The sequence below is a fragment of the Podarcis raffonei genome, chromosome 1 (assembly GCF_027172205.1).
Source record: "Podarcis raffonei isolate rPodRaf1 chromosome 1, rPodRaf1.pri, whole genome shotgun sequence".
Lineage (NCBI taxonomy): Eukaryota > Metazoa > Chordata > Lepidosauria > Squamata > Lacertidae > Podarcis > Podarcis raffonei.
Genome location: NC_070602.1, coordinates 78,713,518 through 78,740,812, shown reverse-complemented (window position 1 = coordinate 78,740,812; position 27,295 = coordinate 78,713,518). Strand labels below are relative to the sequence as shown.

The window sequence follows — 27,295 nt, the reverse complement described above, 5'->3', positions numbered from 1 at the left end:
AAGATCATGGACACCAAATTTAGCTGTGGCACCTGGCATTCCCATACTTATTTTTATGTATGCCTTATTCTATGCACCAAGTCACAAAATGCATTCATGATAGGGCGATCTTTTACTTATCGAACAAATTTCATATAGATGAAATAATGTAAATAGCATGGATATTTTCTTACCCATATCGCAGAGGTACAGCGCTACATGTCTGTTCACCTACAACAGACAAGAGGCAAACAAAGCAATATGATACACCAGAATACAACTGCAAGACAGATTGCTGGAAAATATCACTATGTTTACTCCATACCTTGCTCATTATGATGATAGTTAAATAATGCAACACAGCCCCTGTCATCACTGCCATGGTACTGGCTCGTTCTCGGAAAAATTCTGAGTCAGACTGAGTAAAGATGACTGTCACCACGACCCTATAGATGACAAGTGCATGGGCAATACCAATAATCACGCAGATCTAAAAGGCAAGAATGTATTGTTAGAATTATAAAGCAGCTGGGGCTGTGCAGGAGGCAGTAAAGAACAGGTTAACGCCCCCACTGCTCTAGGGCAGGCAGGATCACATGGCATCAAAACGATTGCCATTGCCAGCTCCTGAATCTTTAGACTCAGCTAAGCTGCTGCAAATAAAACGTTTTAAGTGTGTTGTAAAGTGCAATATACAAATGTAACACTAGATGGCGATGGTGAGCTATGGCAAATTCAATACATTTTCCAAAACTTTTTTTTAAAGCATTTTCACAGCATTTTTCATATGTGTGTAGATTCCACCTTTGTCTCTTTCTCCAGTTCTGACCCATCCATGCCAGAGACAGAACAAGCAGACAACAGATGAACAAAGACAAAGGCAACCTAAGAAAGAAACAAGTCAAAGTAATCCCCCTGACCTAACATGACACAAACTAGTGGGACTTGCCTAAGCTAAGCCTGATAAGGCATGGACATGGCAAGTGGCTCTCCTAGAGCGGCAGGAGTACATGTCAAGCCAAGGCACACTGGTCAATTTTGTGGAAAATTCAGTCAAACCTAACAATGCCTATTTTCTAGTTAATATATGATGGGGTTAAGGACCACAGAGTTCTTATTGCTAGAGTAGACTCAGTTAGGTCTCACCTAACAGGAAGCCAGTTCCTCTCTCTCTCTCCCTCTCTCTCTCTCTCTCTCTCTCTCTCTCTCTCTCTCTCTCTCTGCTTGCTGTGCCTTAACTTAGCTCGCAGACATGTGTCTGTGTTATGCTTGCATTATTTTATTGTTGCTGCATGAAGAAAATGCATGTTGGAGATCAAGAAACTACACGTAAACCATTTTAAACTTCCTTTGCAGTCTGTGGTCTACTTACTGAAAAAGGCAGTCAGCTGCTAAATGCAGCTGAAAGCAATAAATAATGTTTAATAGTCTATATACCTACGCTTCACTAAACTGCTTAAGGAAGGGAATTAAATTCTGCTAGGGGCTTTCTTCCACCGGAAAGACAGCAAAGCACCACATTTTAAAAGCAAGCACCTGGTATTGTCCTGGCCCTGCAACAAGTTTTGGAGATGCAGCACAAGATCCTGCCTTTTTATAAAAATAATTTTTTGAAGCTTTAAACTAGGTGTTGGGAACCTTTGGCCCTCCAGATATTTCTGAACTACAGTTCCCTAGCAAGCAGAACCAATGGCTACAGATGATGGGAGGTGTAGCTATGCAACACCAAAGGTTCCCCTTCCCTAATTAATCTGCTAAGAATGATACTGTTGATTGCTCTTCAATGGGAAAGCTACACAGTATTTAACCATCTGATTTCTGCTCAGATTATATATTCATTCTGGAGGTATTTGTCAAAACTTTATTGCCACGTCTTGTAAAACACTAGGAAAATAACATATGTGATGCTTGCTATGCTGCATTATAAAGAGGCATGAAATAAAAAAGCACAAGAAGTCTTCTGAAATATCTGCTTTCCTGCAAATGAAATTTTCCAATCTCAACTCAAGAATTTTGCCCCTTGTGCTGTAGGGTGGCTTAACAATGCACCATACACAAACCAACATTTAAAATGCATACCAGAAGTGCACTACAAAAATAGTAACCACATACCATAAGCCCAACTAAGATGAGTACAACAGTGCTGCGGATGTAAGAATGCTGGTGCAGTGGGGAAGCCGTTTCTGGGTTATTGATGAGTTCCATAGCCAGTTCCTCCTAGAAACAGAAATACAGCCACACTGACAGGTCCTTAGAATTCATAACTTCTTTGGCTCACAAGAGGAGCCATGGGTTAAAATATTTCATGAACACCATCCCTCACGGCTCACCTGTTTTGTGATTCTGGCAGCAACAACAATCACATTTGCTGCTGATGCTGGGTGCAAGATGCTAGTATGGAGAGAGAAACCATTGCCCTTATTTCAATTTGACTGTGATGACGTCTGCATCCAATGAGATGATGATGACGACTGAAACCAGAATTAAAGTGAAGACAATGTTTCCTCCTTCACACTGGCATTTTGTAGGTTTAAAAAACAAACAAAACCACAATATCTAACAACAATGTGAAGTCAGATTGCCACTACTGCCACGTTTGGCTCTGACCTTGCCTGTTTGCAAGACCCCTCACAAAATGGCTGAAATACCCTCAACCCCAACCTCTGAACAAGTTGAGGAGGGAAATACTCCAGCTACTACTCAGATCCCCTGGCAGAATTATGACTCTTTAGGACTTTCGTATCCATTCTGACCTGGATATGAAACTATTTTAGCCATCTGTGCCAAATTATCTGCAAGGTCTACTGGGAAACTTTTTCTGTCAAAACTGAGATACATACAGGTTAGGGTTGCCATATTTCAAAAAGTGAAAATCTGGAAACAAAAGTTGTTGAGCATTTTGTTTGCAGTTTTTAAAAAGTTTTTGAGCTATTTTTAATAAACTTTGCCAAAATCTACACTCCCAACATGGGTCACCATGGCCCCTGTTAACAATTTATTTATTTTTAAAGTAGTCTCCTTGACATCAGTTAGTGACAAACCAAGTTGTCTAATACTGAGTCTAGCCCAGTATTGTCTAAGAGCTCTCCAGGAAGTTGTTCCCAAACTAGATATCCAGACTCCACAGTGGCTCCCTAAAGATATATCTATGGTAGAAATGCTATTTTGTGAAGATGAAGATGCTGGAAGGCTTGAGGCATGATTTCTTGGTGATGATACAGAGCAGAGGTCTCCCAGGAGCCAAAGTGCAATGGCAAAATGATTGGAAAGTTGGGCTCAAGTCAGTGCCACCAAGAATTGGTCGCTGATATAACAAAAGGTACTGATGCCCTGCAGGTGAAGATCATGACCCTTGAAATCATATCAAGTCCAAAGGGCAGGACCCAAACCTGAAGAGATTTTCCTCACAGCCATGGGCAGCAGTAAATACATTTCTTCCTGTTCAGAACAAGAGTAGGACTGCCACAGTGAACATATATATAAAGATGGCTATATGAAAGAGTTAACCTTACCTCTTCTTCATCCCACAGATACAACTTCCAGTAACTGACAACTTTAGCTCTCCTCCTCTTCCACAACTCCAAGAATACAGTGGCTATAAATTTAGAATCAAAACACAGAATTGAATATATACAGGATAACAAAATCATCCTGTCTGTCTTCTTACTGGGGTCCCTCCACTCAACTATAGGCCAGTCAGCTTTATAGTGTGCAGGAAATAAGAGAAAGATAGCTTGAAATAAATCCAGCGATTCCAGAGAGAAGATCTAAACAAAGGGCCTGACTTGAGTATGAGTCATGATGAAATTAATCTCAGAAGGACCCCGAAGGATCTATATTATATCAACTAACATTTATGTGTTTTCTAGAGTTACATTTCATTCTTAAATGCAAAAATACACTTTAGCCACATCTGTGTTGAATATTGCATACATTTTAAGAAGGGGATTTGTCATAAAACTTAGAACAGGTTCTAGATCAACCTATGCTAAAGCTTACCCCAGACAGCCATGAATATTGCGAAGAGAACTGTCCCTTCATTGTCAAGCAAGTGGGTGACCTAAATTGTAAAGGAAAGATGTAAGAGTCATTGTTGCAGGGAGAGTCCTAACGGCAAAAAAAGAAGTCACTAGGTGTGCTGAGGAAAATGTTTGAAACAACGACTTTCCACTGAAAAGCTGTACCCATTGAAAAATTGGGACCTAGTGAGAGGTGTATAAGGAATAAAAGTGGGGTGTTCACTACCATTCAGGCACAAGTACAGGGAATATCTACATTGGCAAAGGAGACAAAGTCTCTAATATCTCTGTGTACTTTGAGAGATTCTTCTTAATCTTCACAAAGCAATCATAATCAACAGTGAATCTTTTACATCCTTAGTAGTGGGCAACGTTAGAGGACTCCACAACAAGAGACAAATAATATATATTTTATGTAGGTTAATCTTACCTGGGCATATGTGCAAGTTTCTGACAATGGCCAAAAAGGGCACTTCTGGTCACAGAGTGGACACATCATAGTAGTATTGGCTGCACAGATTTCCTTGCTAAATCAGGAAGGGTAGCAGAGGGTACAGAGATTGATTTGCCCAATGTTTATCCTACTTAACAACAAGGCAAAGGCAGAGCAGTACACAGAACTAATAGACAGTCTTCTTTACCCACATGCTATCAGAACAGGTGAGGAGATACAAGCCAATTTGTTATCCCCAATTATAACACCCAGAATTTCCATTACAGATAGTAATCACACTGATCAATGCCATGTTCTTGGATGTGTAGCAGGTCAATACTAAGGCAAACAATTATTTTATTTATTCACTTCTTTATTTGATTTATATACCACCCTTTATCCAAAAATCCTGGGGTGATGTACAACATTATGAACATAATTTACACAGCATAATAATAAAAACATAATACAGAGCATAAAATACTCAGCATAATAATAAAATCATCATAACAACAGTACCCACCACCACCTTAAACAGGCCATAGGTTATTTAATGGCTGAAGGCCTGGGTAAAGAGGAATGTTTTCGCCTAGTGCCTAAAGACATGTAATGATGGTGCCAGGCAAGCCTCACTGGGGAGAGCATTCCACAGATGGGGAACCACCACAGAAAAGGCCCCTTCTCATGTTGTCACCCTCCGAATCTCTAAGGAAGCGGGGACATAGAGAAGGGCCTCAGATTACAAACGCAGGGTCTGGGTTGGTTTGCATAGGGAGAAGCAGTCCTTAAGGTACTGAGGTCCTGAACCGTGTAAGGCTTTATAGGTTAGCACCAGCACTTTGAATTACCGGTATGCAGCAGCCTGTCTTAGTCCAATACGATATTACAACCAAAGCAAATGAGGACTGCAGCTACATGTTGTTGTTGTTTGACTCTATCACATTTATATTCGGCCTTTCTTTCATGATGGGCTCAAGATGGAATATATATATTCCCAGGTGGCCTCAGATCCTGCAATTGGTAATTGCTGCTTAACTTCAGCAAGGTTGTTACATTGTCATTTGCCAAAACAATCCTGCCATAATCTCACAAGTAGCAGCCACAGACAGGATGTGTGTGTATGACACAAAATTATATATTATTCTATCAGTGCTTACACGCAGGCCCATGCGGTGGGAGGGGGAAAGCCGGGTACACTTGTCCCAGGCCTCAGACAGCTGAGCTGGGCTTCAGACAAGCTTGCATGGGCCTGCTTACACTCTCTGAGGTGCTTATGTTCTTTTACAAAGGCATGCAAAGACTTGTGAACATTTGTGCACACAGGCAGCTTGCACATAGTTCACCAGCTTCCATATGCAAAGCTTGTTTTCTCATAATGTTTACTCACCTGATCTGACTGGAATTGAAGCTAATTAACCCATATATGGCAAGGATAATGCCTGGCACAGCAGCCACGAACAAGATGCAAGTATACCAGCCCAACCAGGCAAAATAAAGGGCAACTTTTTCTCCAAAATATGTCCTGTAAAGCAAAAACAAAAGCTTGCCGCTATTATCAAAAGAGCAATACTTGCCTTCATGTAACTAGGGGTGAGGAACCTGTAGCTCTCCAAATGTTGTTGGACTCCAACTCCCATCAGTCCTAGCCAGCATGGCCAATAGTCAGAGATGTAGTCCAGTGACATGTGGAAGGCATTAGCTGCCGCTACAAAGATCAGCCAGTTTAGCAGGTACTTGCCACCATCCTTCCACATTTATTGCAAATGATTCTAACACCCAATAACTTCTGCCAGTGCGGGCGGGGTGAGAATAGGGAGGGAGGGATTAAATATTATTCCAGTTCAATTCCCCTCTTGTACATCAAGTTCAAATTTACTAGATGGATTAATGTGATGAGACCTTTCTAATAGTGGGTTTCTGCACTTCAGAACAGTGAGGAGTTTTGCATTATTTTCCCTTACCTGATTTGTTCAATTGGCTGTCTATAGAGGATGTCTCTCCATCGGGCCCAATTCATCTTCAGAAATGCACCCAGATTCTCCCTCTGAATTTAATATGGTTATATGTATTAGAGCTCTTGACAGATTATATAAATTTTCCCTGACCTGGTATCCTCCTGATTTTTTTGGACTACAACTCCCATCAACCTTAACCAGACTAGTCAATGATCACAGAGTTCAATACTGAACAGAAATGCTAATATATCTCCTAGGATTATGCTCTTCTTTATTGATTATGTTTAACTATTTGATAATTTATTTTCAGATATATTTAGTTTAGTCTGGGAAGAATTTCACTGAGACAAAGTCTGGGAAGAAAGGATTTAAATCTCTCCACCCCATGATTCTGCTGTTGTTTCCCCTGCTCCTATGATTTACATTTTTTTAAACATGTACATTAATTGCATTCATATAATTAATGTTAAGTCTAGCTTGGCCTTCAAATTTTCTCACCTCATGTAAAGGAAATGCTGTTTCAAAGACTTTCTTCTTTATCAGATCATGAAGGTTCTCTAACAGTGCAGGGCAGAAACAAGAGAACAACAAAGACAAAAAAGACAGTTTTTACAACATGCTTCTGAACCTATAAACCAGGGCTAGACACTCAAGTATTTATGGTTATCTTGAGATGAAGCAGCAAAAGCCAATCACTTGTATGTCTGAACAGGAACACAGTCTTTTTAACCCAAGTTGTAGCTGTTCTGGGTACCTAGAAAGCTGTCTGTCTCTACAACCTGTGCTCTAAATGCAACCACAGGGTGGCATCATGAGAATGGGCCTTCTCTGCAGTGGCTCCCCATTTGTGGAATGCTCTCCCCAGGGAGGTTCAATTGGCACTAGGCAAAAAACATTCCTCTTCACCCAGGTCTTGGGGCTAATTAAACAATCTATAGACTTTAAAATGTGCTGGGGGCTATTGATTATTGTTGTTGTTGTTGTTGCCATGTTCTGCATTTTGTGCTTGTATACTGTAAACCACCCTGTGATCTTCATGTGCAAGGTGATATATAAATTTAATAAATATTAATAGCATATATATTGCCATTTAAATGTAGGTACTTTTTGCACCCAGGCTTTAGAATGTAATATATTTTTTGGGTAGTTCTGAGTGGGAATTTAGACCAGGGTTTCACAGGTAAAAGCATCACACTATGGCCAACTGATTATACCAGCACAAGTCTGTTGCAAAGCAAGCACTGAGCTATAAGTGAAAACTGGCGTAATAATATTTTTGCTAGTTAAACCTCTGTGTGTGTGTGTGTGTGTGTGTGTGTGTGTGTGTACTCTCAGCTCATCAAAGGTTGATTAGCAACCAGATGATTGCTTAAATAATACACATGCAAAAATGATTGTATGTATACAAATGGAAGATCGTTTAGTAAACAGCACTTATGGTCTTAATTTTACTTGTAGAATGGATACAGCAATCTGGAGGGGAAAATACATTGATTGTATCATATAAACAAAGAGAAAAATCTTCCCATACCTTTGGTGCTTTGAATCTTTATGTTCTGCAGGATAAAGCTGACAATACGTATTCTAAAACACAGAATTGAGAAATAGCAAGAACAGACTAAATTTACCAATGGACAGCAAATAAGAAGTGCAGCTATCCCTATCCATGCCAGGAAAGAAACTTATGCCTGATAATGCAGTTCTTAAAAGTAAAGGTCCTTTAAAAAGGCAGCAACTCTAATTTGTCCAGCACACGCAGTGGAAAGAATAATATGTAGCTCTAGCATGGATAGGATGCTTCATACTTAAGTGGTTATCAACCACTATCACTTTCAGCCCCTAATCCTTGACTATAAGGTTTCAGATAAAAGCCTACAATTGGCACAGTATTCTCTATGCCGACACAAACCTTCCTGAATGTTTACAGTGATACGGAAAAAGTCATTGTAACCATGTGGTGAACAGCTCCATTCAACTGGAATGTTTCAGAATGGGCTTTGGCTAGTGCTGGAGTAGGTAAACTTTTTCAACCAAAGGGCTGTGTTATCTCATGGAGAATCTTCAGGGGCAGTGGGAGGTTGGCAGAGACAAAAATGGGTAGAGCAACAAGTGCAACTCTTACCTTTATACAGCAGGCTACACTCTAGCCATGCAAGAGTGTACACACAACTCCATCTAGGCCATCAAGAAGCATCATTACAGTTCAAGAGCACAAAAACACTGGAGGATGCATAGTGTAGAGTTGGCGAGGGGCACAGCCTGAGGATGCCCAATGCCCTAATAAAAAGCACTGGCCCCTAGGCCTAAAGTTCCTTTCTAAATGGCCAAAATATTGGGAAATTGTAGAACAAGAAGGTGGAAATGTGAAATTACAGAGTTATGAGAAATTGAAGTTTAAAGTAAGAGATTGGCTACATTATTATCAGATAAATGAAGTTTTTAAACAGGACAGGAAAATCGGCTTCCAGGTGGAGAAGTCAAAATTAGAAACAGAATTGTTAGAACCCAATACGAAGAATCTGTCTAGAATGTACAACTTGCTGCTGAAATGGAATACACAGGATGAAATGGTTAAATCAGCTATGATTAAATGGGCACAGGACATTGGTCATGACATTATGTTTGCTGACTGGGAACAGTTATGGACCACCGGTATAAAATTTACGGCATGTAATGCCTTAAGAGAGAACATTATGAAAATGATTTATAGGTGGTACATGACCCCAGTCAAGCTTGCAAAAATTTACCACTTGCCCAATAATAAATGTTGGAAATGCAAGGAAACTGAAGGTACTTTCTACCACCTTTGGTGGACGTGCCCAAGGATTAAGGCCTTCTGGGAAATGATCTATAATGAAATTAAGAAGGTGCTTAAGTGTACCTTTCATAAAAAACCAGAGGCTTTTCTCCTGGGCATGGTAGGCCAATTGGTGTCAAAGAAAGATAGGATGATAAGATAGGATGTTTTTTATGTATGCTACAACAGCAGCGAGAGTTCTACTAGCAAAGTATTGGAAGACACAAGAACTACCCACACTGGAAGAGTGGCAGACGAAGGTGATCGATTACATGGGACTAGCAGAGATGACGAGCAGAATCCGTGACCAAGGGAAAGAGACGGCGGAAGAAGATTGGAAGAAATTTAAACTTTATCTTAAAAATACTTGCAAAATTATTGAGTGTTAAAATGTCATGGGTAAAGCATAACAGATTTGCAGCGATAAATGATTGGATAAGAGTTAAAGATAGGAATTAATAATAATTTGGACCAGGGGTTGCTGGAAAAAAAAAAGTTTAAAATAGAGATGCAGAAAAGGGGGGCATGGGGAAGTCGCTGAAATTGGGTATATGAAAAAATCTATGAAATTTTACATGTTTATATGTGTGTTTGTTTGTGTCTGTCTTTTGTATTGTCTTATATTATATGTGGAAAAACCAATAAAATTTTTTATAAAAAAAATAATAATAAAGTTCCTTTCCCTGTGCATAGTAGCTGACACATGTGCAGTACTAGAGAGTGGGGTTAGGGGATATTTTTTACCTTGTTGTACTCATCATTTCCCAATAGTCCTCTTCCTGCACCCCAGATATTACTTCTGAATCGGTGTCAATATTCTTCAGAAGCCACTGGTACTTTCTGAACATTACACTTGGGGCCTGAACTCCATAAAAGAGCTTTTCATCTTTAATCATCTAAGCAACAGAGAGAATAGGGAGAATAAAGTCGAGGGAATAATGTATCATGGACTGTGAGAGGGACTGGACAGGCATTTTCGAATTGCTGCTTTATCAATGCAATACATGGGTCTCATTTGAAGAGGTGGTTCAACATGAAACAGCTGACTTCAAGGCACACTCCCAGAGCTGAAGGGGCTTGCTGTAATCATTTGGAGGAAGCTGTTTGGAGTCAAACTGCCTTGTCAAAGCAGAACATTTTTCCCTCAGCAGATGCCACCAGAGGGAGAAAAAATATCCATTTGGAGAAAGCAGCAGTTTTAATCCAAACATTTTCCTCCACACAAAGTATATGGGGTACAGCATGAGACTCTTAATCTCAGTCATGTGTCCGAGCCCCACATTGAGCAAAAGAGTAATGCACTGCAGGGGGATGGACTAGATGACCACCAGTGCCCCTTCCAGCTATACATTTCTATGATTCTGTCCCTCTGTTTGGCTTCAAACCACTTCCTCTGCACAGGAGGAAATGCTCCATTTGGGGAAAGAGGAAACAGAGCATTTGTTCCTCTGCAGACAATCTCTATTTGGAGAAAGTGGTTTGAATCCAAACTGCTTGCTCCAAACAGAGAAAGTGAGCCCTGTTCTCCAAGCATTAATTCTATCCTCAGCAGGGTAGGGCTACAGGTCTCTTGCCAGGAAAGACCCCCAAATGCTGGCATCGGTTCCATAGCTAGAAAGGTTTTCAAGAACATGGTGCTGCCTTGTGCTTGGGAAAATGTAAGTCTCACCTTGATAATGAACCCTTTCCTGTACAGTTCGTCCAGAAAACTTTTCTTCTTCTTATCTTTCTCGCTGTTGAAGCTGTGATCATCACAAACTAGGACAAAATCCCATTTGGTTGGGAACTAGTCAAAGAAAACAACAAATTGTATCAACTCGTAGAATGATGCAAAAGTTTCTCACTCCCACATATATACATGATCTGTAAATATTATTCCCCTTCCAGTAGGCACTGAAAGATCACCTTCCCCATTAGCGTACTTTCCATCTAACATACTCATCTCACATACATGACAGTCCTCCTGTCCTGCAGTCACACTTCCATTAATCTCTGCCATGGGAGAAAACTACAACTCCCCACAAGAGCTACTTAGATCCAGTAGTGAGAGTTGCTTCGCACATCTTGCGTCAGCAAACCACTGTTTGCCACCAAGCATATACTTGGCAGGGAGCTGTCAGGAACAAGCCCCATCTACTGAGCAACAGAATCATTTGGCCACCATAAGAAAAAAAAAAGTGTCCCCCCACCTAGTCTTCTCCACACATCTCCATCCTATCTGCGAAGTTTAATAGTTTTAAAACACAGACGTGCTTTCAAATATGCAAGATTTAACGTACTGCCATCAGTCACACTTGAAGGTCGTTTCCATCGAATTCCGCTTGAGAAATGAGTATATCCATGCAGAGATGGCAGCATTGAATCAGTAGCGTATGTACTGCTAGCTTGTTCTCTTTATAAAGATCTGCGTATGAGGTTATTACCCCTCTTCTATCTATACTAGCTCGTTTACTGCTACAGTGTCCTTCCTTCTTGCAGACCAAGATTACCAGGTGACAGCAAACACGGCAAAAAATTTAGCTGGGGCAATTAGAATAAGATCTACCATCTGACTAACCTGCTTAATACCTGGTAAAGAAAGCCCATTGGTTCATATGTTTTATTTGTGGTCAAGGACAGTTATTAACTATTTTATTTATATAGTTGTAAATTCTTAGAATGTATTTTGTATAGCCAACCATCTAGCTATATCTGTATTTTATTGTATTTTATTTCTTTGTTATGGCTTACGGCTGACACAAATAAAGATTTTTTCTATCTACTTAGCAAGTATACTTAATCTTAATACATGTATTTGGAAATATACATTTATTGCAAACATACATTGCATTTTCATGTGCACATGTAAAACATATTATAGGTATGCTTTAAAAATGTTGTCTAAGCATTCCTGGGAATAAACAGAACAAGTAGACAGTAAGAGAAACAAAAGTGGTGTTAGTTCTCAGTCTCTGCATAACATAATCTAAGCCCTCCATACTTCTCAGAAAGCATTTGATCTGTGACTGGGGCTCAATAAGGGGTTTTTTTTTTTTTTTTTGCTTTAAGAGATTTTTATTACATTAAGCATTATTATTAAGCAGTGTATTTTTAAGAAGAAAGAAAAGTTAAGAGAGGAGTTAATTTGCTGTTGCTTCAATGATGTGGGTTTTTTATATGTAAAAAATTGGACCTGCCTTTTTGTTTCATTCCATCCAACTAATTTAGAATCTAAATTAAATAGAACTTATTTTTTACTGTAAATGTTGATGAGGGAGGCTCAGACAGTTATAGATTGGTTCAGCTAGGATATACTATACCCTGTATTCATAAACAATATAATTTATGGCTAGGTAGAATTTTAAAATGGATTCCTACAGCTACAAAGAAGAAAAGTATCATTATACTGGTGATTTTGTAAGTGAGTGAGCTCACAAGTTGAGAGATTTGATACAATATTTGTGACAAAACTGAAAATGTTGTGTAATCATGATCAGCATTTTTCTTACACCTCAGATATTTGGGCAATTGACACGTATATATTGAGTGCACCTTCATTCACACATGAGCATGTTCAATTTTATGCCTCCAAAATCTTGTATGTTCTCCTCTGTCTTTCTGTCTCTGTCTCTCTCTCCTTCCACTTAGTTTTCTTTTCACGTGAAACTACTGGAAAAAGTGGTCAGGATGCTGAACTTTTCTTCTACAGTCTCAATTATTTTTTTCTTCTTCCTACTATCTATCTTGTATTGCTATGTCCCTATACTTTATTTTTCATGCTAGTAACTCATTTCTCACACAAAGCTAACAAATGTTCTGTAGTTGTCATACCAACTGTCATTTTCAGCTACAAACAACTGTCTCCCAACTGTCAGTCTCCCTTCCCCCTTCCCCTCTCCCAATTTCATCACTCACAAGGCTTAAAAGCTGTTTCTATCTTTCTAGTCCTATTAGAAGAGGCAAAATATAATCCCATGATAAATTTACAGGGTGAGAGCACTGACAGCTATTTTAACATCACAGAAAGGTGGCAAATAAATTGGACAAGGGTGACCCTCTCAAAAATTCAAGGAAAATTAAAAGTGAGAATTCAATATGGCCACCACCAAATAATAATTTTAACATAGTTTACCTTGCAGAAGTCAGATGAAGATGCATTTGAGTCTAAACAGGGGTAATATCTTTAGACAAGGAATCATTTTCAGTCAATGTAAAACATCCAGTGAGACTTCTATGCCTCTTAAACAGATTATTGTACATAGCTAGTATTGTTAATATGTAAAACAGCCCAGAACAAATTTCAGAAGAAATTCTGTTACAATGAAAAAACAAACCTGAACATCATGCTTAAAAGATTCTTGAACTTAATTCAAAGCAATATGGATTTCTAACAGTATCATGTTACATAAAATAAAAATATGAAAGTTAAACATCTTATAACTATGTTAATATATAATCATTTGCATCAAACCAGAAAGGAATCTTTTTCTGATCTTTAAAAATAATAGCCACAAACAGCTGCGAACTTCAGGGGCAAATCAACAAATATATCCAGTTGTTACCGTATTTTTCGCTCTATAACACGCACCCGACCATAACACGCATGTAGTTTTTAGAGGAGGAAAATCCGTAGGCATGCCACCCGTAGGCATTCCCTCCATAACACGCACAGACATTTCCCCTTACTTTTTAGGAGGAAAAAAGTGAGTGTTATGGTGCAAAAAATACGGTATATTCCCTTTGTAAACCTTTGAATCTCTTATAGCTCTCACTGTGTAGACTTTCTGTGAAAAATTCCATAGGGACAATATTGTCTTCACTGACTGGCAGCAGCTCTTCGGGTTTTAGGTAGGAGTTTCTACTAGCCCTACCTGAAGATGCTGGGGATTGAACATGAGACCTGGGACTACAACTTCCATCAGTCCAATTTTAAGAGATGCTACTCTTAACATCTGGAGGGCACCACTTCAGCCACACCTGACCATCTGACCTAGTTCTACCCTCTGGGACAGCAGATAACAAGGATTTTTGACCTCTTGCATGCAACAGTCCTTTGAAGAATGTCTGCCCTTAGTCTCCTTTTTCAAAGCTAAACATACCAAGTTCTTCAAGCTTTCCTCATAGGACGTGTTTTCCATACCCAGCCATCTTCACTGCCATCCTCTGAGCTATTTCAATTTGTCCTACATCCTTCTTACAGTGCAGGTCCCAGAACTCTCAAGCCCAAGATTTGGTAGTAATCACTAATGATGCAGCAAATAAAGTTGGAGGAAATCAGAAGAAAGAAACGATGAAGGAAAAGTTATTTAAGAGAATTTTCATCATATTTTGTTATGAAAGCAATTCTCCAGTCAAGATATTGCAGATATGAAACAACAATCAATGAGAAATTCATTATCATGAGGCATGCAGTTGAAACTTGAGAGAAGAATTTCTGGCTGCCTCAAGGCGTGAGAGTAATGATTTCCAAATGCACAGGAACCTACCTTCATGAAGGAGGATACATTGCCATTAAAGTTCCGTTTGTTGCTGGTGTTCAGACTGCTGTGGAATTCCAAGTTCTCTTACACAATCACTGCAGCAGGTAATAATATCTCGACATTCTAATCATTATAAAATCCAGATGATTTAATGTTTTTTGTGCACTCGCAGCATATCTCCAGTTTTCAGTTTTGCCAGTTTAGCATCTATCAAAAATTCAGGAAAATTGCAGAAGTGCTGCCTTTCTGGTTTGATGAAAATCCATTGTATAGTTGAAATGTTATAAGTCACAATCAACTTGCAGCCATAATTAACTGTATATATAGCGCATTGACAGTATCGGAAATTTCATTTTGCTTCAAGCTACATTCGTTTTCCATGCAAGCTATAAAGAGAATTTGCTGAATGCTGCACTGGAGGTGAGGACTCAATGGATTCTAATTACAATGGCGGAGATTCCAACTAAACTTCAGTAAGAACTTTCTGACAGCAGGAGCTGTTTGACATTGGAACGGTCTCCCACGAGAGGTGCTGGACTCTTTTTTTCTAGAGGTTTCTAAGCATAAGTTGGATGGCCATCTGTCGTGTATGCTTTATTTGAGATTCCTGCATTGTATTGCAGGGTGCTGGACTAGATCATTCTGAGGTCCCTTCCAACTCTACAATTCTATGGTTCTATGTCAGAATAATTTCTTTTGCAATTTACTTTACATATTAATTACCATACTAAAAGTACCAAGAGGGAAGGCAGAAGTCTAGGCCAGAGAGCTCCTGCCTTCTGGTAGATTCTGAAGAGACCATCAACAATCTGAGAGAACTCTGCTGTTCAGTACTTTATAACTTCTATTTGTTTTTAGCATTTTAAAATTGTAAACCAGCTTGGATGCATTGGAAGAAATTTGTTCAGGACCACTTTATTTTGACAGTGCTAATTAAAACATATGTACAACAATCTGTAAACATTCAAAACAAGTATTCAATGATCAGACTTCTGCAAGGGAAAATGTTTTTAAAACATTACTATTTGGTGGTGGCCATCTTGAGCTTTATATCTATCAAATTTTCCAAAGTTTTTTGGAAGGTCACTATTTTACATTTTTTTCTCTCTCTACTGTTCCAATGTATTGCAACAGCTGTCAGATAATTGTCCCAGTATAACGGTCCCAAGGGCTTTGCTTGTGTGTAGACCTCACTAGGAAGCAGGGGGTCTCCTTTCCATTTGCAGCTTTTACATACCTGGGGAGTCCTCAGAGTAAGCAGAAACCCCTATTTTGTTTTTAGGTAATGTCAGGCCTGGTCGTTGTCCTCTTCAGATCACCACACAAATGCTTCTTGTTCTTTTATAACTTTTTATTGCATATTAACAAAACAATCTTATAAGCGGTTCTTAACTATTATTCCTCAGAGTCACTTCTTTCAGATACCTTCTGAGCTCTGCTTCTCCGTGACCAGCCACTCTCAAAATGGTGAAGGCGCCTTTCCCTTCGTTTCCCCGCTCTTTTTTCTAACCTCCTGGCTAGAGCTGGCTTGTATCTCCCCTCCTCTGAATCTGACCTAGAACTTAACCCTTGCATTTCCTGGGAACAGCCAGTCCCTCCCTGTTGTTCTCTTCTATTAGCTTCACTGCTCTCCTCTCCCGCTTGGGGAAAGCTTTTTCCCTCTGGGAAACTGTAAACTTCTAACTCTAACTTTTCCCTGACAGCTAACCATTTCACCGCCCTCTTAGACAACCAAGTTTGCAATGAGTAAGAAAAAGTTAGGGTTACTGAGAAAAAGAAATAAAACAGGTGAGACATTTCAACTATAGTATTCCCATACTACTTCACCCCTCTACCAATAAATCACAACCATCCATTCCCTATGGATTCAGTTTTAAAAGTAATTTTTAAAATAAACATCTTTCTGATATTTGATCCATGTAAAAATGATTGTGGAGCAGATAACTGACATCTCAAACACTATTCTAACAGATACACAGTACCAAATCAGGATAAATGCCAAGGGGCTCAGAATACCCAAGTATTTTCATATATCCTGTTCATCCTTCTACTGAATTGGCAGGCTTGGCTGAGGTAAAGGATTTTAGGTACCATCTCCTAACTACCAGCAAACCTAACATCATTAATTCTGCTCAACACATAAAATTTCCACCTCTTTTTTTTTCCTTTTTAAAAGGAGGGGCAATTTGGTAACAATCAGGACTGACCCAAGACATTTTGTTGTCAGAGGCAAATCAGCAAATGGCACTCATTCCCTCATCCCAGCACCTCTCTGGCAGGAAATATATAAAAGAATAAATTGTTAGTAACCAGTATTATTAGTTTAGGACTGGGGTGAAAAACCTCTAGCCCTCCAGATGAAGTTTGATTGCCTCCCAACTCCCATTATTCCTAGCCAGCATGCCTGACCTCTGAGCAATATTTAAGATTAGGATGAATAGGCCTTGTTCTGGATCTCCATTTTGAAAATAAAAATAAAAATTAAGGAACTTCAATCTGGGCTTTAAAAGGCTTCCGCTGGAAATGAAGGTCTATAACTTACTGAGCTTAGAGCCTCGTGGTCTTCAAAGGGAGATAAAGGCATCAGCGCAATTTCATCCTAGAGAAAGAGATTTTAAAAGTTAAAAGATAGCTTTTCTTTTATGACCACAAAATGTCGTTGCACTTAGCAAATCTTTGTTTTCCCATAATTCCTAAACATTGTCAACTTTTTTTGCTGGCCTTGCTCCTGAAAATGTAATTGCTGCATTGCTAAGTTAAACAGCTAACTACAAGCAGTTTCACCTGTTAAGTATTTAGACAGAAGGTTGCTGTTAAAGGTGCAGGAGCAAAACCAACAAAGTGTTGATAATTCTAATACGAAATAAGTGTCAAAGCATAAGTATCATAAGAAGAATATGATTGGAGACAGGTACAGTGTAGTGGGATGTGGGTGGCCCTGTGCTCTAAACCACAGAGCCTAGGGCTTGGTGGCTCCTGCCCACCTAGCAGTTCGAAAGCACGTCAAAGTACAAGCAGACAAATGGGTACCGCTCCGGCGGGAAGGTAAACAGCATTTCCGTTTGCTGCTCTGGTTTGCCAGAAGCGGCTTAGTCATGCTGGCCACATGACCCGGAAGCTGTCTGCGGACAAATGCCGGCTCCCTCAGCCTATAGAGTGAGATGAGCGCCGCAACCCCAGAGTCATCCGCGGCTGGACCTAATGGTCAGGGGCACCTTTACCTTTACCTTTACCGTATTGATCACTGCCTCTGTAAAGATAAGGCTTGAAATGAATGCATTAAGTTAAACTGCTGAGGCAGAAATCCAAGAAACAAAAAACTAAGGTGATTAATTTTTCCTACATTATCTATTGACAACAATAGTTTTATGCATTTATTTGCCCCAGACAAATATAGCATTGCCATAAAGTTACCGTTTTCAGGATCTGAGCTAAATTGGGTTCAGAGTTGCAGGTTAATAAAGTTACAGATTAACCAAGTGAAGGTGATACTGTACTTATTCACTATCATACATTATCAAAGTATCCGTTATCAGAGTATAAACTATGTTCTATAAAAGTTCATTTTAACCAGCAGAACGAATCTGGTTCTCTTTACCATTTCTTGTCTGCCTGGGGGGATGAGGACTGACTCCTGCCCCTTACTTGTTGAACGTTATAAAGAACACAAGTTAAGTATTGCAAAAACTACTTGTAAGCAATTCAATCTGTACAAATGTCCATCATCCAGACTTAAGCCTAATGAGGGCACAGCTAGCTTCGCTTCATTGCAGTACCAATGAGGGGCAATTCTTACATTCCTCCATTGTGAGAACTGTCCATTTCTGGGTTTATTCTAAGCTTCTCCTACTGCACAAGCAGTCAGCACACTGCTTGCCTTTGAACTTTTTTTTAACTGAAAGAAACATGAAAGAGGGAAGATAAAACAAGAACTGACAGAGAAAGAGACAGGAAGGAAGAAAAGATGGGAAATTTGATGAAATAAAAAAGACAGGGTACAAGCAAAATAGATATGCCTTGAAAAGAAGAGAGGAGTAAGGGGATGTCCCTCTCAGTTGTAACTAGGGAGAGGAGGGGTTATTGGGCTGTTTTATTATTATTATTATGTATTTTTTAATTTTATATTGTGTTTTTATGTTGTAACCTGTGGGTATAGGTTGGTACACACATTTAATAAATAAAATAAAACAATAAATATTTTACTTATACAAATAAAACATACAATTTTATTTAATAAATAAACCCTCGGTTAGAACTAGCCTATAGCTGAGTACATTACTGAGACTCCCTTTGCTTGCAATATGAAGCTAAGCCCCCACCCCAAATTACAATTTTTAGTATTTACCCTCTGTTACAAAATGACTATCCTGTAAAATAGATTATAAAATATGTTTATATTTACTGGTATGATATGCTAAGGATGAACAGAGGCTCTTCACAAAATGGCTCTCCAAAACTGTGTTGTTGCCTAAAACCCATGTATCATTTACTACACTGCTTTTCCTTCAACTTGTCTGAGGCCTTCTACTCCTTGGCCTACACAGTTCAATCTGCAAACCCTCACAGTCTGTTCGGCCTAGCAGGTCTCAATCTGAAGTCGCTCTGAGATGTTACTTTCTATTGAACCAAACTTTCTGGAAGTATAGTCATGGGATATGCATCTTTCTTCAAGGATTTGTTCTCCGGGATAGGTGGAGGACAAAACTTAACTCAGGCAAATAGAAACAAAGCTCCAGGAGTCCTAGGAACTGTTGTATGACACAAAGACTTGTCCCAGGCCACAGCTGCTGCACAGATATTTTTGACACTGCACAGAATGTGTCTAGTTGCATGTTAGAATAAACTCTGGTCCATTTATTCCTTTCTCTGCTTCCTTTTCTTTAACCAGTCACTGATCTGTAAGAGGGCCAGTCTTTTTATCCCACATGCAACTTTTTTGGTGAGGGACATTAAACATTGTCAAAAGCTTTTTGATAGTTTTTATTTGCATATTATTTGCTTACATGAACAAGTGTGTATTCTCACTGTCTTCATTCTGGCCAGACTGAGAACCACCACACTACTGGGAAAGGTTAATGGGGCAGAGACCGGCAGCTGGGAGGAAGATGGCCTCATTCTCACAGGCCTCATTCTCATTGTTAGTGAGCCTATGTCTGGTTTTACATCTTCACACTCACATGGTTTTCTGCCCTATACTCCCCAACACACCTACACACAAAAATTGAGAGATCTTATGTGGAGGGGGGAGGGGGGAGGGACCATTCAAGCATGCAAGTTTGAAATGTTATAGCTCAGGCATAGTTATGTTACCTAAGTGAGTACTGTTAGGTTCTGTCACACCTGTGGGAGCTTCCAGGAATAGCAGGAATTGCTCCAACAAAGTCCATTACTCAGCTCATTGCTTATATATTGAAGCAGGCCTGATGAATGCCAGAACCCCATATTCCTTGTTAAGTTATAACAAAAGTAACATAGTCAACATAGCATCATATCATATATCAAGTGAATTCATTCTCCAAGTGCCTGGCCTTATGTTGACAAAACGACACACTAGGAAATATCAGCGGGCTTGGGGAAATTTCAAGGTATAACCAAGTACATACACAAAAAACCACCTTAAAGAAAAAACTCCCAAAATGCAGGCTAATAAAGATACGTATAGAATGGACATAGAACATTGACTGATTGTTGCAGGCGGGGGGGGGGGGGAATGGAATGAAATGGTTGGAACAGCAGCATTCGACACTACAGCATTTGGATACATGCAGAAACAACACAAACATACCATACATATCTCTAGTTACTTCCTTCTTAGTAGACATCATAACTCTGTGTGGATTTTCAAACACTGATTAGAATCTTGAGTGTTGCCCAACTGTGAAACCAACCATTCAGCTGACAATACCAAAACCAGAAGAACATGTCTGGCCCACTAGATGCATACTGATAACTTCCAAGGAACTGATATCATAGCAACAACATTTTACTTTCAGTAAAGAAACACCTGTCAGCGTACTTATGCAAATGACACTTGATGTGTTTAGTATCCCCCCTAACATTTGGGGAGTCAAAAAAAATTATTGTTACCAATTAATAACTGCACTGGGTGTTTCAAAATATAGATTTCTACTGATTTATTTTCTAGTTTCTTCCATCATACAGGGCCAATTAGCATAGCATTTTTATGGTAAGCAGCGGGTGTTCAAGATCTGCTCTGGTCCCTAATTCAGGTCCTGTGTTTTTCAGAGCAGAAATGCTCTGCTCAAAAATAATTAAAAAATCAATTTTAAGGAAAATTTTGTTACACAATAAGAGGTTGTTAAATCCTTCTGAGCATTTCACTAACCCAGTAATTCAGCTGTTTTTTTCCAACTAGAAAACCTTCACAACCAAAGAGAAGGGTAGAGTTGTAAAAATCCACTAATGATGTTGTCCTATCTCTTGTTTCGGTTCAGCCAGTTTCATATACTTCATTGAGACAAATATGTGAGGCAGGATGGATGAGAATGCTTGTGCATACTACCCAAGTGTGAACCAAAAATAAAGGAGCCAGCTGACATGTAGCTTCATCCTGCTATATTGAGAGACAATAGAGGCTGTATTTGCACATCACAATAAACCATAGTCAATGTTTAACTATAGTTTAATGTGAACAAGCAGTATGCTACAGTGCATTGCTAAAAATCTCTGCTTTGCAACAGACCACTGTCCTTGGCTTGTTGACGCATCCAAATCTGTCTTTGTGCTTTGTTTTCCCCAAACAAGTCACAAGTGGTAAGCAGAGATCTCTTGGTTGTTGGTAGTGATTTGTCTGAAGAAAAATAAACCATGAGCCCAGATCTAGACAACATGGCAAGCCAAGGTTTATGTCTTGTTGCTCCCAGTGTGACCATGGGCAGGGAAGGTACAAAGAGAGGACTTTTGAGCTGTGTGCAAGAACAGCCTGCTTATTTGTGACAAACCAACAGTTAGTTAAACCAACAGTTGGCAAAACATTATCAGTGTGTTAACATGATGTGCAAATCAGGCCAGTGAGGCATACATTCATATATTTTAATGCCTATCTATGCATAACCCGTAGGCATCACTATGCCTTTGAATGAATTTTCAATATGAGGGCTATTCCATAATTAGATAATCTGTTTTCCTCCAGAAGAGTTGGGAAGTATGAGCAAGAAAGTTTAGTAAATCTAATGTGTAAGAAAGATCCGGGATAGGGTAATGATATGTCCATGCCTTGTAGTCACCATCTGTTAGTGACTGGAGTGAGCCAGCAGTAAATCACCCAAGCCAGTTGGAATTAACTCTTTATTAGCAAAAACAGGACCTGCACAGAATGTCAGGCCTAATGAGCAGAGCCAATTCTCTCCAGCAGGTCTTGCCCCCTTGAAGCAGTTGCTAAGACTATAGGTCCCCGCCTCCTCCACAGCTTCCTAAGCACCCCCTTCAGGGTTCATCCTAAGCAATCTGAGACTATGCCTGTGTGTCTGTCTTTGCTCCCCCCCCCCTCTTTATGCCTATTCTGGTTCTGGGAGACCAGGGGGGAGGGGAGCTTGGTGTCCAACCAGTCCCTTACAGGCATTCTTACATTCTTAGTGCATATTTCACTTCAAGTTGAGCTTGGATAAGCTGCTAAAAGACTGAGGTTATGAAGCTACAAGGGGTTAGGTTGGCAGGGTAGGTTAGGAACAGTTTGTATTAATGCTTAGATAAATTGGCTTTGTGACTTCCACTACATTGAAAACTTGTTATCACCTTAGCTCTTCATCTGACTCTATCTTCTTTTTGGGACTAAATAAATATTCCCCTGTAACTCAGATACAAATGTGCTTAATTGCTGCTCAGGTGCATGAGAAACACCCAGATTCAAAGCATCACACACAGTTAGGGTTCAGTGTTGCTTTGTTTGGGAATATAAACAGAAAATATTGAGAAAGAGACGGGCAGCTCCTTGATCCGCATCCAAGTTGCCTCTATTGGTTAATCTGAAATTTTATCCTAATTAATTGCTCCAAGTATTATTTAAGGACATTTAATGGCACTTAAGGACATTTTCAGATAGGGTGTTTGTCATCTGGGAACTGGAAGGATTCAAGTAGTACTCAAAGGAGTAGAACAGGGACAGTTAACAAGTCCAGGGGAAGCTTAAAGGGTAGGTACAGACATTGCTTCTGCATAAAGAAGTTCCACAAACCACTACATTGTCTAAACAGGTAATCTCTTGCCCTAGCCATCCTGTAACACAGAATGATGCTTCCCAAAATGTTCCCCAAGGAAAGGTAATGGTTTTAAATCATTGGACTGGAGTGGTTTCCTGGTTCCTTAATTTTGTGGTCGGAGCAGCATCAGCATCCAAACTTCAGTGCTACAGGCTGTGCACAGCTTAAAAGGCAGCTAGGTCGTTCTTTTTCTCAATTCAAATCGAAGCTGGATGCGGGGAGAGGGGGACACACATCAGAATGTAGTGGAAGCGCACTAGAGGATGCAGAGTAAATGGGGGGAGGTGTACATGGTGGGAACGTGGAACAAATAATAAGGAAGGAAGAACCAACTACAGCCTTCTTTCCCCCCTCTGCCAGTGCTCAGCAGATTGTATGCCACCACCCTTGCCTTAGGAGGTATGAAACTCTTGGGAAACTTTTATTGCAGTGCTAGATAAGAATATTTAACATAAATTACCCAACTGTCAGTTAGCTACTTAAGCTAAACAACAAAACAAGTAGCTGTTTAAATATTGTTGTATCCATTGCAGTTAAGGCTACAGTGCCATACCAACTTACTTGAGAGTAAGGGCCCCCTCCTGAACTGAGTGGCAGTTGCTTCATAGGATCCCGCGGCACACCAATATAAACATAAACCCTTATACTTTCAGCATCGAAGTTAATTTGGGGGGGGGGGAGTGCACTTTGCAAAAATAGATGACATAAACTGTTCCCAAATGGAAAGCCAATTCTTCTACATAGCTCAGTCAGCAGAGCAAGATTTTTCTGTCCGGCCGCCCTTGGCCACACCATCTTACAGGTGCTCCCGGCAGCCCTCGCTCGATCCTCGCCTGAAAGGACCGCGCCAGTTTTCTCCTTGCCGCGAAGGCGACTGGGCAGACCAGCAGCGTTCATAAAGGCAAGAGCCGAAGCGGCTGGACAGCATGAAAGCTACCGGAACAGTTTGAAAAAGGCGGGCTCTCTGGGGGGCTTTGCATATGCGCTTTTCTTTTTCCCCTTACCTGCATGGTGGAAATAAGCAAGTGCTTCTCTCCCCTTCCCCCGTGCAGCAAGATCACGACAAGATCTCTCCTTGCTAGAACTCAGCTCGATCCCGCACCATGAGAGGAACAATCCGCAAGGACCCCCAGGACGCTTCGTTTAGGTCTCTCCACTCCTGTGTGTCGTCGTCTCTGGTTTCAGAGAGTCCCCGCGGCTGTGGGAGTGCGGACTTCCGCGTGAGGTTGCCTGGCTGCGCCGCGATTCTCTCCTTTCCCGATGAGAGGGAGCCGCCTGTCGGGTTTTGCCACAGGCAGGAAAGAGGAGGAGGAAGCCAGCGTGCCCTTTCCGCCCCCTCCGCCTTACCTGGGCACCACAAGTGGCTGGGGAGGGACAAAGCAGGCACTTCCCGCCATTGATGTGTCAGACTGATACTGCTGTGGCAGCTGAAAAGCCACAATGGTTTTCTTCCGTGTGTTCGTGTGTTTAGAGAACAAGAATCACCCAAGTCCCAGCTAATTCAATAGGCAGAATTTCAGAACTGAAGTATAATGGGTGGTGGTATTAATTATTATTAATTATTATTATTAGTAGTAGTAGTGGTGGTATACTTTATAAGTTGCATTTATATCTTACTTTCTTCTCCAGGAAGCTCAAAGTGGTGTGCATGGTTCTCCCCCTGCTCATTTAATCCCCACAATAACCTTGTGAGGTAGGTTAAGCTGAGAGGCAGTGACTGGACCAAGGTCACCCAGAGAAGTTCATGGCTGAGTAGGGTTTTGAACCATAGTTCTGCACATCCTAGCGCAACACTCTCTAACCACCATACCACCACTGGCACTCAGCATGTGTTCAAAGCGGTGAAAGCTGCAGTTTCTACTGGACCCCTATTGACTTTAGCCAAGGACTGAACACTTCATATAAAAGCTGCTTGCTACCTGTCACTTATGATGGGTTTGCTTGTATGGTGCTGTCCAGTTTTGTCAGAGTTACATAAGCAAAAGGTGCCCATCCCAGGAAGCTTACAGTCTAAAGTTGAGAAAGGAGATGAGAGAGAAGAGGGCAGGACCCAAACCAGTGGATTCAAGTTACAAGAAAGGAGATTCAGATTAAACTTCAGGAAGAACTTTCTGACAATAAGGGCTGTTCTACAATGGAACAGTACCCCTCAGACTCTCTGTTGGTGGTTGTTAAGCAGAGGTTGGCTGGCCATCTGTCAAGGATGCTTTACCTGAAATTTCTGCATTGCAGGGGGTTGAACTACATGACCCTCAGGGTCCCTTCCAACTCTACAATTCTATGATCCTTGTGGCATGTGCAAAGCGCGATACAGTGGTACCTCAGGTTACAAACGCTTTGGGTTACTCATTTTCAGGTTGCGGACCGCGGGAAACCCGGAAGTACTGGAAAGGGTTACTTCCGGGTTTCGCCGCTCACACAGAAGTGCTAAATCGTGCTTTGCGCATGCGCAGAAGCACCAAAGCGCATCACATGCATGCACAGACGTGGCACTGCAAGTTACGAATGCTGCAGGTTGCGGATGTGCCTCCGTCACGGATTACGTCCGCAACCCGAGGTTCCACTGTATATAAATAATCTAAATAAATAAGAACAGAGTGGGGAATCTGTATACGGATGCATCCCCTTCCTCTTTAATATTATTAGGATTCAGGGTTGTCCCATGAAAGCAATCTATAAAATGAGAAATGGAGTAAATGGAGTTAAATTTCCTGTTTCCCAGTCACTGTCCAACTCCTATCAACCCCTGCCAGCATGGCCATGTTGGTGGGGCAGAATGAAGTTTTAGTCTAAAGCAGAGGTTTTCAACTTTTTTGAGTCCATGGCTCCCTTGACCAACTACATTCTTTCTGTGGCACCCCGTGGGGTTCAGGAGCCCAGTTATGTCACTCCTTGCCTGCAGAGCTGGCAGCCTCTCACCCTTTTTCAAATACCCTCCCTTGTGGAGTGTTCCCTCAGCCTCCTTTCCTCTCTCCTCTCCCCTTTCCTTGGGAATCCTCTGGGCAGCTACTGCTGCCAACCCTAGTCTCTGAGCTGCCCCACCACCACCACCCACCCCAAAAAGAGGTGCCTCCTCAAACTGCCTCACAGGGGCCTGGGACTTGTCCATCCCCAACAGCAAGGGCTGGCAGACTGGTTGGCTGGGCTTCCTTGCCCGCTTGCTTGCTTATTCTGAGGCCACCCCAGCTCCTGGCAACCAGGCAAGCCCCAGAGGGCTCATTTGCCTGTGAAGAATGTAGCCAGGGCTGCTGCAATAAACAGTTGTGCAAGCCTTTGGGAGGCAGAGATGCAAAAGGAAGTCAGAGGAAGGAGGGAAGAAAAGAGGGACAGAGGCCCACAGCACCCCTGGCTATCATTCAAGGCACCCCAGGGTGCTACAACACACTGCTTGAAAAACACTGGTCTAAAGCATTTGGGGGATACCAGGTTGGGGAAGGCTGACATATGACAAGCAGGTCCCATGTAAGCAGCAGAAAAGCACTGGCAGTAGTGAGTGATGGCATATATTGTTTTTGAAGATGTGCAAATGACCTGAGTTCCCAGGAACTGGCATTAGGCCCTATAATAGCGTTACATGTGCAAATATAGGGACAGAGTTGACACTGGGGTTTGTTGCAGCAGGATCCAGTCCTTGTCTTTGTGAAGGTCAGATGGTCTCCTGTTGTGGATCTGCAGCATCACATACAATGATATCCTAATCCATAGAGGCACAGGAAATGCCAAATCATAAGTAAGCATGTAAAACTGGAAAGTCTTTCTGCTGCTTAAAGATATGCCTTTTGATTTATTACCTTAAATGGAAGTATTTTTTTAATTCTGGTATTCTTGCTATGTATGAATCTTCCGAGCAACTGGGATAAAGAGGATTGTATTGTTTGGCTGTAAACCAGAGAGGGGAAAACTGCCTGCTGCCACCCAGTGTTGTTGCCCTATAGCTCTCATCAGCCTCAGCCAACATGGCTAATGGTTAGGTAAGATGGGAGTTGAAGTCCAACAGCATCCAGAGGGTCACATATTGTAGGCAATGGATCTTGTGGCATACTCTGGAAGAAAGCTGGAAGCATAAACTGGGTGTGGAGGTCAGCAGATTTCCATAATAAGCTGTGTTTTTTATGAAATAGGGTGTGTATACACACCTTACATTTAAAATGCATTGGGGGGGGCAAGAACCAGGGAACTGTAGCTGACCCCTTACTGAGCTACAATTCGCATCACCCATAACAAAGTGAAGCTCCCAGGATTATTTGTGGGATAATGTAGTACAGATGTATAGTGTATATGCAGTCTCATAGCTGGACAGTGCTATCCAATAAGTGAACCTGTAGTGCTCAGTTAATAGTGAGATAAAAGCATTTTGAGACTGACTTGTCTTACAGCACCATCTACTGTGCTTTTGACAAGACTGCAAGTATTAGTGTATACTGCTTTATTGTA

General features: G+C 40.9%; 1 protein-coding gene across 2 annotated transcripts in view; it reads right to left on the bottom strand.

Annotated features, from left to right (window-relative positions):
* ANO9 (anoctamin 9) overlaps positions 1 to 24,286 on the bottom strand; it is a 37,937-nt gene extending 13,651 nt beyond the window's left edge. The window contains exons 1-14 of one of the 2 annotated variants that reach the window (XM_053395916.1): positions 23,866 to 24,286; positions 17,185 to 17,241; positions 10,853 to 10,969; positions 9,928 to 10,079; positions 7,918 to 7,970; positions 6,885 to 6,943; positions 6,393 to 6,475; positions 5,819 to 5,953; positions 4,429 to 4,525; positions 3,979 to 4,039; positions 3,492 to 3,574; positions 2,092 to 2,196; positions 305 to 469; positions 174 to 210 (exon numbers count right to left, since the gene is read on the bottom strand). In XM_053395916.1, the coding sequence (XP_053251891.1) occupies positions 174 to 210; positions 305 to 469; positions 2,092 to 2,196; positions 3,492 to 3,574; positions 3,979 to 4,039; positions 4,429 to 4,525; positions 5,819 to 5,953; positions 6,393 to 6,475; positions 6,885 to 6,943; positions 7,918 to 7,970; positions 9,928 to 10,079; positions 10,853 to 10,969; positions 17,185 to 17,241; positions 23,866 to 23,871 (1,210 nt within the window). In that variant the 5' untranslated portion in view covers positions 23,872 to 24,286. Of the gene's footprint in view, positions 1 to 173; positions 211 to 304; positions 470 to 2,091; positions 2,197 to 3,491; positions 3,575 to 3,978; positions 4,040 to 4,428; positions 4,526 to 5,818; positions 5,954 to 6,392; positions 6,476 to 6,884; positions 6,944 to 7,917; positions 7,971 to 9,927; positions 10,080 to 10,852; positions 10,970 to 14,261; positions 14,655 to 17,184; positions 17,242 to 23,865 lie in introns of those variants that run through there. The other variant, XM_053395928.1, reaches the window with a different exon arrangement.
* Positions 24,287 to 27,295: the final 3,009 nt, after the last annotated feature.